The 12,277-nt window shown below is 38.5% G+C and overlaps 1 protein-coding gene across 2 annotated transcripts in view; it reads left to right on the top strand.

Annotated features, from left to right (window-relative positions):
- Adgrl4 (adhesion G protein-coupled receptor L4) overlaps positions 1–3,833 on the top strand; it is a 109,612-nt gene extending 105,779 nt beyond the window's left edge. For both annotated transcript variants that reach the window (XM_052178959.1, XM_052178960.1), the window contains 3 exons: positions 1,565–1,656; positions 3,214–3,382; positions 3,757–3,833. In XM_052178959.1, coding sequence (XP_052034919.1) covers positions 1,565–1,656; positions 3,214–3,382; positions 3,757–3,819 — 324 coding nt within the window. In that variant the 3' untranslated portion in view covers positions 3,820–3,833. The remainder of the gene's footprint in view (positions 1–1,564; positions 1,657–3,213; positions 3,383–3,756) is intronic.
- The last annotated feature ends 8,444 nt before the right edge of the window (positions 3,834–12,277 follow it).

The following is a 12,277-nucleotide window of genomic DNA, read 5'->3' as shown; positions in this document are numbered from 1 at the left end:
AATTGACATTTTAGTTCGTTATTTGAACTTCCAAATAGGGTGAAACTGTCAACTAAGTCAATTTAAGCATACTTTATCTTGCCTCTGCAATTGCTAAGGTCTTTTAATGGAAGCATTACTGTAATTGGAATTAATTAATCATATAATTAGAAGCAATGAACATTTGGAAGCAGAAAAATGACTAGAACCCTAGTCCTTTAAGATTTCATCTCAAAGAACTTTCAGTGTGTAAGTGGCAGTATGAAATTCTCTGGCCTATTTCTTTATACTTGTTTTAATAGAAATTTTTAAACGGAATTCTGAGAAAGTCTACAAAACTTCTTAGTATATAAAAGATAGAACACTCTTCTAGTGTCTGTAAGGTCCTGGGTACCATTTACAGCATTAGAAACAATAGATAAAGCAATTGCCCTCCTAGAATGGAGGAAAGCTCTACTCTACCTCCAAGCTTATGAATATTAATATAAAAACCACCTAAAACTATGATGTTGCATTCAGTGCTATCATTTAAAAACGAATCTTGAAATTTTTGTTTAGATTAATAGATATCCAGTAAAATATTAATTCATTAATCATACATAATATTTTTAGTATTTTGAATAGTGCACGACTGACTTACAAGATTTCAAAAACACAGAAAAACGGGACTGGGGATGTTGCTCAGTGGTTTAGAATACTGGTTACTCTTTCAAAAGATCCTGGTTCATTTTCTAGCACTCACATGATAACAAACATCCCACTCTCAACTCTAGCTCTGAGATCCTATGCCCTCTTCTTGCCTTCAGCAAGTGCAGTGCATTTCCACACATGCAGTGCATTTCCACACATGCAAACAAACATAAAATAAAAGAAATCCATTTTTAACCACAGGGAAAGAAGAAGAGGCACTTTTACAATCTCGTGACAGTAAGAGGCAATAGAATGAGTGTTGTGCTTAGCAACTGTAAACTACAAATAAAAAATAAGCATAACAAGAAAATATATTTTCAAACCAACATTTTTAAATGATATTTCAAAGGCTTCTGAAGGTAAAAATGAGGAAAAATGAACCTCCAGATAATAGCAGGACAACAGGACTAGGTGAACTACATTAAATAAATGAAGGACATTCAAGATATTTCTAGTAGTGAAGAATGTGGTATTTCACTGATTTACTGTAAACTCTTCCCAGATAGATTTCCAAAGGGTTGTGAGAATTATCTCCCATACTTCCTTTAAAAAATGAACAAATTTCACAAGTCATATTCATAATGATACGTGTGTTAAGTTTCAATAGATGATACTGCAGGTCTGCAGATGTAGCTATAACATCTGTGTAACTTCCTGCTCATCTCAAAGTCACAAGTTAAGCCATTTAAAATGTGCACTGACAAAGTCCCTGACACTGTCAAAATCAACCATGCAATTTACTTGTCTAAGTCTGCATATATGCGTACACGAACACAAATTTGTGTGACACATGAGTCTTTGAGATTTCGGTTATTTCTTTACTACTTGTTTATTGTTTATGTAAAGCAGAACATACTGTGAAAGCAATTTTTTTGACATTGGGATATCTCCCCAGGTCAATCTCTTGGCTTTTGGAGTTATCATATACAAAGTTTTCCGCCATACTGCTGGACTGAAACCAGAAGTTAGTTGCTATGAGAACATAAGGTATGTGTTGTTGAAGCTTACTTAAATGTTTTAGCAAAATGTTTTCCTTCCTTCCTTTTTTCCTTCCTTCCTTCTTTTCTTCCTTCTTTTCTTTCTTCCTTCCATTTTTCTTCCTTCTTTCCTTCCTACTTTTCTTCCTTCTTTCCTTCCTTCTTTTCTTCCTTCCTTCCTTCTTTCCTTTCTTCTTTTTGTCCTTCTTTTTTCTTCCTTCCTTCCTTCCTTCTTTTGGTCTTTCTTTTTTTTTCCTTTTCTTGCAGTTCTGAGGTTATACTGGAACACCGGGTATCCATATACTAGTCAACTGACATCAACTCAGCAAAATTCCCCATCTATTACTCACTTAAACAACTAATAATTTGGGGGACTGTGGTGGTTTGTTTGTCTACTTAAGAACTAGTTTTTCACCACATTTAAAATATGTATTAGAAAAAACACATTTAATACATTTAATAAATTTGTAAACATTACAGATTAAATAGTAAGTGAATCCATCTTTTAAAATATACTTCCATTTGAAAGAAAAAAAAACAATTGTTTTAAGCCAAAAATAGTTCTTAATGGATGGTCTCTTGTCAGACATTTCTCAGAGCTTAGCAAATCTTTTTTCTAATTCGGAGTTTACATATTGCTATAATTTTTCCTTTAACTCTTTCTCTAAGGCTGATTAGTAAGACATTGAAAATGATTTGTTAAGGAGCCCCTGAAGTCTGGGTAAGTGAAGCAACTGCTGCTCTGTTGCTCCAGAATGCTCCTGCACCCTTGCAGGTCTGACACCTTTGAGGAAGATTCAGAGTTGCGATTTAGCAAGTGTTTTAGTGATTATCTTCTTTCAGTTCTCAATAGTATGAGTCACGCCTTAACTTCAATAACGTTCAAAACGGCACGTTTTCTGAGGTGCATTGCTAACACACCTGCAGTAATGACTTCACTGAAAATAAAATGCAGTTGCTTCATTTTCAAGACCATGTCCCCCTGAGAAAGATTTAATATTGTTTTACCTGACGTCACTGAGAGTTGTTTGAAAATATGGATGCATTGATGTATGCATGCATGGCTCCATTCTGACATGAATGTATGTCTTGAGGTTACTACTTTGTAAAAGTAACAACAATAACAAAATTTTAGACTTATATTCTACATTTCATCATTACTGAACATAAGAATATACCAGAAGCCACTTTAGATGTGATAAACACCACCAACTGATGCAAGTTCAAGCAGGATGCCCTTCAAGGCCAACTGTCACAGTAGATACGGAATCAAAGCCTGCACACTGCAGTTACTACTCTAAAGTTCTTGAACATTAAGTACTCCCATCAAAAATTACACATTTTAATAATGAGACCTTAATTTTGGAAGTACTGCCTAGGTTGAATAAGAACACATTTACTCTAAAGGCTGTTGCATCAAACCACGAGCCAGCTATGAGCATCTAAATCATTTAAGACTTTTCTGAGCATAAAATACTCTTCTCATCTCTGACAGGGGGATATGTGGGATGTGTGTGCCAACTGGGGGTTACACGGACTGGCATGAGTCTTAACCACACTCTTCCAGGTCTTGCGCCAGAGGAGCCCTGGCCCTCCTCTTCCTTCTTGGTACCACCTGGATATTTGGGGTTCTCCACGTAGTGCATGCATCTGTCGTGACAGCCTACCTCTTCACAGTCAGCAATGCTTTCCAAGGGATGTTCATTTTCTTATTCCTATGTGTTTTATCTAGAAAGGTAAGTATTTTAAAATTATTAGTCAAAACTAGTTTATATATGTGTAGCATGTTGCCAAACAGAGAGAAAATTGTTGCCTTGAAGTGTGACTTTCACCTTTTATTACCTAAATGTAGTCCATTTTAAAAATACAATAATGATTAAAATAATTTTATTTTAAAATGCCAGCATATAGATGCTCATATTTGAAAATGTCTTACAAAAAACCTTATTAGGCTAATATAATATAAACTATATAGCTTATATTCCCTTGAGTATATCCCTGTTCTCAAACAGTAATAAACTTGAGTAAATCAAATATGCCATATACTGTGACTTGAAAATAGTGTTATGTGATTGTCTTAATAACACAACATTTCTTCTTTTCTCTCAAGATTCAAGAAGAATATTATAGATTGTTCAAAAATGTCCCCTGCTGTTTTGGATGTTTAAGATAAAAAACAAAACAAAACGAGAAGTCATGCTAATTGCAGCTGCAATGAAACGAAAATTCCAAGATTCGGATAACCTGTTTGACAAAAATGAGCCTGTCTTTATTGTTAGTAATTAATTTCAGATTCGTTTTTCTGTTCACAGTATAAGAGATGTAGTTAATCTGAGATAAAATTATAGACCAGAGAGCTACAGTGTGTGTTCCTACATGACATAGTTAGGTATGTCAAAAATAGTACTGCAGATATTTGGAAAGTAATTGGTTTCTCTGGAGTGATATCACTGTGCCCAAGGAAAGATTTCTTTCTAACACATGAAATATATGAATGTCCTCAAGGAAACCACTGGCTTGATATCTTTGTGACTCATGTTGCCTTTCAAACGAGTCCCCGACCACCCTAGTAATGAGTTCCTTTGCAGAAAGGAGGGCGTAGGAGACGTGGAGGGGCAGAAAACGAAGCAGTGAAGAAGCCTTCTCTGGTGAGGAATTGTCGTTCCAGTAAATGTGGCTTTCTCTAAATGCGACGAGAAAATTTCACGAGGAGATAATGAAAAGGGAAATGCATCCTAGCAGTTTGGGGACTGGTCTGAAGTCAGAAGCCCCAGATCTGAATCTGCTCTGGGCTTGTTCTTCCTCACTATTCTAAAGCCAGAGGAAAAAAAAGCCTTGCCGCGGACAGAGATGCGGGGATGTGTCTTCTTACACTAACATTCGATCTGAGTGTAAAATGTTTTCAATCTGCACAAATTAAGACTTCAAATATTTAGTCAGTAAAACATAGATTTGTCAAAGTTTATGTCTTTAGTGAAAAAAATAGCGTGTGGGGTATTTTGTCTATAATATTTTACTGTTATTAAAATTATCTTTTCATATTAAAGAAGTATACTTGAATACTGTTTTTAATCTTACAAATAGTGTAATTCATGTTACAAAAGGCCCTTTTAATTGACTTACTTAAAATGACATAAATTTAAACTATTGATGAAGTGCATTATAATTCTTTTGTGATCAGAAAATACACAAAGCATTATTTATAACAAATAAGTCACTGAGTACTGTAGGGGTTTCATTTTGGATCTATGGTTAGACTGTTTCCTACTATCTATAAAAGTCTATCTGCTTAAATGTATGACTCTACCTATTCTCTTATTCAAATGAAGAGGGAGATTTTTTCAGAAGTGAGTCATTGTTCTGAACCTTCCTGAAAATGTGATTCGTTCCATTGGACACTGCGATTTTAATTTGTGAGCTGTTGGATCGGCTGGATGGAGCAGCCCTGCTACTGCCTGACTGAGTTGCTCTCTCAGGAAAGACCACTCACCTGCCAAGAAGGGCTTTGCATTTCTAGAGCCTGAGAGATAGTGCACTTTCACTAAATTTCTGAACTTCTTCCGTGCTAAGCCTGTGACCCATGACTGGCATTGTCATTGCAGGATGGGACTGTAGAAATGGGGCATCAAAACCTTATCTGCTCAATCAATGGATATGAAACTATCACACATGGTAGACAGAATAACCCTCCCCAAATGTCCGTACACTCCTCTCTAGAACCTGTGGCTGTGATGGATGATGAGGAGCAGGAGTACCCTGTGGAGAGGAAGGATAGCTAATCTTCACTCAGTTGGAGAAGGCTCCTACTGTGCCAGAGGATGTCAGCACACTGACAATGTTATTTTAGTATGGGTCTGATGCTTTGGACATCTCATTTTTAGAGCTACAAGACAATAAAGTTTTATTATCAAAGCCACTAAATATGTGATTTTTTATTTTACTTTTATTTTTTTGATGTGGCCACAGGGAACTAAGACTGGAAATATTTATACACTAACATCTGTAGTTCAAACTACCATTCACATCAAGGGGAAGAATATTTTCATGATTGTCCAATTTCTCCATTTCTGGAATATTCTCCATATGACAATCTGTGGAAAGCACATCTACTATAGAGAATGAATTTGTGCCAAGTTGGTTTCTTTTTTTTCTTTCTTTTTTTTTGGTCTTTTTTAATATAGTCTTCCTCTCCACTGCCTCCTGACCACAGGGCTGGTGTGAGAATAATCTGAACAATGAATTATCCGGCTGTTCCAGGCCCTGGGTCACATATCACACACTGCAAGTCAGATTGGAGAGTTTCCCATGCAATTTCAAAACAGTTCAGAGGAGGCATAAGAATCAGGGCACAACTGCAGCTGTATGCTTAGGCTCTACTGAGACTGATTTTCCAGAGCAGAGCTCCAGGATATAAATGCAGCTTGCCTAGTAGTGACATGTGCTACTTCTTAACCCCTAGAATGTAGCACAGTCACCAATACAGACTGACATACAAATTCTGGTTCTTTCCATAAACAAACAGACACGGGGCTTAGAGGCTCTCAAGAGTTGGAACAATATGTGCCCCTGGACTCAAAGAATAAGATAGGAACCTGGTGTGACTGTCTCCTGGAAGGTTCCGCCAGCACCTGTGACCAATGCAGATGCAGATGCTTGCATCTGACCATCAGACCTAGCTAGGGGACACCAGTGGGGGATGGGGGTGCTGCCAAAAGGACTGGAGGCGCTGAGGGGGATTGTAACCCCATGGGAAGAACAATGTTGGCTGGCCGGATGACCCAGTGCTCCCAGGGACTAGACCAAGGAGTGTACAGGGAGGGATTTACACCTCCAGGTTCATAGGTAGCAGAGGATGACCTTGACTGACATCAGTGGGAGAGGAGGCCCTTGGTCCTGTGGAGGCTTAACACCTCAGCATTGGAGGATGCTAGGGCAGTGGGGCAGGAGTGGGGTCGTGAGCACCCTCATAGAGGCAAAGGGGAAGGAGGAGAGGGCAGATGGGATGGAGGGACCATGGAGGCATAGCTGGGAAGGGGAATGTCATTTGAGATGTAAACTAATGAAGTGATTAATAAAAATTACTAAGAAAGACAACAAAAAACATGGAAACGTGCTACAACTAAGAAATAAATTATAATCCCTTACACATATTTCTGTTTACTGTTACATCATGTTTAGAAAGAGTTTATATGCAGCATAAAAAGTATATAGCACTAAAAAGCAAACACTGTTTTCTCCAAAGAAAGCATAGAAGGCAAACATCACATGCTGACCTTGTGAGACCACTATTTCTGTGGTCTTGTCAATCAATGCTGGCCACTTAGAGTAATCATCAAGTGTATTTGATCTAACTTACTGAACTCATATTAAACGCCTTACAAACAGGCTCTTGACGGTGCTTAAGATTGAGCCCAGGGCTTTGTGCATACTGAGCAAATACTCTAGCATTAGCTTATGTTCCTAGAACCTCTTTATCAATACTCCTTTCTAATTTCCCCAAAATGGAAACTTGGAGGAAATCAGGAACTATGAATTCAGAAAGGCCAAAAAGATCACCCCATTTGTGCAAGGTTTTCATCAATGTGGAACGTTTTCTGTCATGAAAAAAAAATGCATCTGACATTTAAGGCCACCTTCTCCAAAGCCTCAAGTTAATTCTTATTCATTTCCACAGTCATTACAAATCTAATAAGCTTGTTGTTGTTGTTGTTGTTGTTGCTGCTGCTGCTGCTGCTGCTGCTGTTGCTGCTGCTGCTGCTGTTGTTGTTGTTGTTGGAGACAGAATCTCTTAGGCTTGAACCCATTCTGTTTCAAAGGATGACTTTAGACTCTATATCTCCCTATATCTCTCTATTCTCAATTAGAATCGTATGAACACACAGAGTGTGCACAGTAACACAGCAGGTACTGAGCCACCTATAAAGCAGTCACAAACGTTCAATCTTAAAGCCCATAAGTATCAGATTCCAAAAGCTAGAGGAATGACCTACTATTCGCATTTGTAGAAGAAAAACTTTAGCACTAAAGGGACCCAGATATTATTTTTCTAAATTCTGCCACCATATTTCGTTTTCACAGTAACCTGGGTGAGCCGTATTGCCATTTTCAATTTGGAAAGTCACTGGAGAATTTCAGTTAGTGTTAGACCCCCGAAGCCCAGAAAATTCTATGTCTCCACCCAAACTCTCGGTTACCTGATGGGGTGGGAATGGAAGAAGCCAGAGTGCTTGGGCAGGGGACTGAGGAGGCTGGAACTAGGCCCCTTGCTGCTCCCTGCCTTCCCAGGGCACTTTCCAGACACAGCTGTAAACCTGTGTCTCTCTGGGTGGAGGGAAATGGCACCCATTCTCCTCCCTTGGGATTCCAACAGTATTTCAACTTTAAACCATCTTATGCGTATCATAAGCCTTAGACCACGTGCTTTCTTCCTCATCTCTTAGTCTTTCCCACACACTTCTATAACCCGCCCAGCTCACACTGTCACCCAGGCAATTCACTTAAACAAACTTCTTGTTCTTCTTCGATCCTGTTCACACCACCATACTGAAGTCATTGATATGAGCTCTCATTGCAAACATCTCTGCTACTTATTTCTGTTACCTAGTAGTTCACTCATTCTCTTCAGTAGATGAATCTCATTCCATATGAAGGGCGAGCCATAGCCCCCACAGTTGGTATCCAGTCTGAAATAACGCAGTGAGACATTTGCAGGACTCCAGCGCGTACCATAGGGTCAGTCAGTAGTGGTGCTGTAGGTGTTGAATGCTAACATTTGTCCTTGGAGGATATGAATTATCAGAAGGTAGCAAAGCTTTTAATGTATGTCCAAGTGGAAGGAAGTCAGGCCATTGGAGACACCACTGAAGAGGATTGTGGGAGTTTGCTTTCTAACTCTTCTCTTTTTAATTTGCTTCCGGGTTGCCATGAGGTATTCATAGCTATGATGTAATGCCTTCCTCACCTCAAACACAACGCAAAAAGGTGAATGGGTGGGTCATGGACCACGAACTCTGAAAGAATGGATTGAGATAAACTAAAGCTGGCCTACCTCATAACCCTCTGTTCTCAGCAAAAATCACTTTTTCTTGCAATTATTCAATGGAAAGCCTTATGCATTTGAGACCTACAAAGCTCTTAGGCATTTTCATCTTAAGGAAAAGTGGTTGTTATTCATCATGGGTTGTTGGATTGAGCAAGTTTTAAGATCAGTGAGTATTCTGAAGGTGTGGATTGTTAGTATGTATTCAAAGAGTAAACATGGAAAGGTAATGGGAGTACTATGGCTTTATAAAATGAGAGGGTTAACTACAACAGATCTCTTCTAGAAGCAGGATAATATGCTTCAGAATTCAGCCACCCTGGAGGCACTGCAAATAATAAAATCTATAAAGTATATTACAATTCCATGCACTTAAAAATAAGAGAAAAAATAATAGGTTTCTTTCAATATTGTCCTTGAGAAATATGGTTCTGTTCCCTATTGGGCTGCAATTTGACATATATCAGCATCCAAGGACCAGGCTGATCAACCTGAAAATGATTGTTTTCTTTCTTTTTCTTAATGTATTGGAAATGGATCTAAAGGAACCTTCAGGGTGCAAGAGGGTTAATTATCCTGGCAGTCAGTTAAGCTTTGGAAATTTTAGGCAGTAAGACAGAGCCCTGAAAAAGACTCCCTACCACCACAGCCTGCTGTGAGGAAACAGTCACATGTTGCCTCCACTGCAAATATTGCTCAAATTACCCTAAACTTCCCCTGATTTTGTGTGCATCCTGGCTCCTGGAGAGAGGCAGTGTGCTGAGAAGGTCATTTATTCTGTCACTTCAGCCCACTCTGCAATCATGACAACTACATCTTTCACTCAATCTAATGCAGGAGGCTTTTCACAGAGACCTTGCGTGACCCTAGGGAAGTAATTATTCAAAACAATCTTACAGCTTGCTCTTCCAGTGGAGACTCCTCTGTGGTACCACCGAATGCTCCCAAGTCTATCTTCCTACTCAGATCAATTTCTGAGAATCTCCTGAAGGACTGTGCAAATAAACAACCACCACCCGTGCCGTAGAAGGTCCCTTTCATCAAGGCATCCTCCGTGCTGAGGATTAAGCTGGGACTGCAGTTGGACAGCCCAGTTGGCATTCATTTCCTTTCTGCAATGGGTAGCAAGTCACAGCCCTGAACCTCAGTGATGTATGAAATACAGACAACAGAAACTACTGCATAGGATTGTTGTAAGAAGTAGGTCACTTAATACATGGAAGGAAAGGCAGTAGCATTCAAGATTAGTGTATTGTTGAAAGAACTCTCACCTTAGAAGACTAGAGTTAAAAATCCTTAGCACCTACATAATGCTGGTGTGTGTTATAGCTTCTCCATTGCTCCTGAACTCTGAAGACAGACATGGGAAATCGCCACAGCAAGCAGCTACAACACTGACCTCTACCATGAGGTCTGGGCTCAACGAATGCTGCACCAACCCTATTGGTGAGCCTCAACTCAGAGGCTTTGCCTCAATGCAAAAGGTGGAGTGAAATTAAGAAAGACAACTTGAGGCCTCGACACCCATTTTCACACACATGTGCATGCAACTGCACACATGTGTGCCTATATACACAGGAAAAATAGACTCATGCATAACACACACATGAAAACAAAAGGATAAAAATATAACAATTTTCACATTATTGCTTCACAAAATAAAATCAAGACATTTATAGAGGAAAAACCCATATTCTATCATATGAGTTGAGTTAATAAAAAGTAAGAATTCAGTCATAAAATAAAACTAGTAAAATATAAACACTCTACCTATTTACCCATATGTGTATATAAATTTTATAGTATATATATATATATTCTAATGTGAGTTAACTAGCATTCATTATAAACACTTTCAAATATTTTTAAGATTATATAATCGCATACAGTTTTGACACTGCTATGGCCAGCTGGTGCTGTTTATAAAATGATATTTCAAAATACTTTTCTGCCTAGAAACAAGAGAAGGCAGAATGCAAATATTTAATATAAAAGCACATAGGAATGTATTTCATATGCTGATTGAGACAACAAAAAAGACTGTAACTTAATTTATGTCATTATCTGCTTTGTTCCATAACCAATGTTCTAAACGACAGTACCTACAAGTTAGACTAGATAAAACAACTATCCTAAAAATGTGTGTGTTGCTCCTGACATCAAAGAACTCTCAGGGCCCTCATTAAGGTTCACACAAGAGGGGAAAGAAAACTGATGAGAAGACATTTACAGGAAAATAACCTTATGAATTAGTGAGGAAACCAAAGAAGTTTTAAACAAAAGCCCATTTCAGGGACACCTCCCCTGAAGCTACACAAACTGAAAAGGCATCGACAGAATTCTAAAACAGCATTCAGTGGTATCTTCAAGCCTATCCTTTTAAAGGAGGATTTGTATGCAACACTCCAAGTGTGACAGGAGTATTACAGACGTCTGAATCAGAGGATCACACCACACATCCAGCAGGGGCAGCTGAAGAACAGAGGGAAGAGGGAGAAAATGCACGTTCACAACGTTTTCCTCTGAAACCTCCCGAACAACACAGACTGCGAACACTGCCCCCGTTATCACACAGCCTTCGCTGGAGCTTATGTCTCTCACTTTGAAAGGGAAAATAAAACACTACAAGAGCCCAGCCCATTTGATTCAGGCTCATTAGACTAACTCACTGCCTCATGGCACTGAATCTCAAACTGTTGATGGCAAGTTCACACTTTATAGGTGTGAATGTTCTGGAATGAAAACAGATGGTTACTCTGATTTCAGGTAAGTAGTTTTTTCAAGAAATGACATTCCAAATGTACTCTATGTTGAGGGAATCAGTGGGAGACCTTTACACTGTATGATAATCCAATCACTGTGAAAGAACATGAATAACCATTTCACAAACAAAAATAGTAACTGATGTTCACTACAACTCTGTTAAAATAATACAGTAGGTGTGGCGGTCTTCCATGTCCTGCATTTTGAGAGAGAAACAATATTGTATGCAGCTGTGCATGAAAACAAAGGTGTCTAAACATTTAAGAAGTCAAAGAGAAACAAAAAAGGCCAACTTTAACTTGACTTACTTGGGAGTTTGACAATTTTGTGCTGTAAAATATTTAAACATAATTTATGTCACTCTTTCTGATGGGAAAGGTAGAAAATTTAACTTCCTTTAAAAAGCTCAAATGTATTTTTTCAACACTACTAAATATCATACATTTTTAAAATCAGTTTCAGAACGTTTCAAATATGTATGGTATTTTTTTCTTATAATAAATGGTGTTCAATGAAGTATTTGCCTTGTTCAAGCAAGAGTCTAACTTTTGCCAGCATCTTATTGGAGGTAGAACTTCCCTGACAGAAAGTCTCCTTTGACCACAAAACTATCAGACAATGGGACCTGTATTTGGAGATTTGACCAGGTCATATTGACTCTGATCTCCAAAGGGACTAAAGGTTAAGAACATTGGCCTAAGCTCTGAGAGGGACAGGAGAACATGACCCTAGCTGCAGCTGTGTAGACTGAAGGATCAGGAGTGCACCCCCGGTATATAATACTGTGCGTGTGTTCTCATGACCTTCAGGGTACTCACGATTCTGCAAA

Source organism: Apodemus sylvaticus, chromosome 4 (genome assembly GCF_947179515.1).
Source record: "Apodemus sylvaticus chromosome 4, mApoSyl1.1, whole genome shotgun sequence".
In the NCBI taxonomy this organism is placed as follows: domain Eukaryota; kingdom Metazoa; phylum Chordata; class Mammalia; order Rodentia; family Muridae; genus Apodemus; species Apodemus sylvaticus.
The sequence above is the reverse complement of the archived record's forward strand: the minus strand, read 5'-3'. Positions and strand labels throughout refer to the sequence as shown.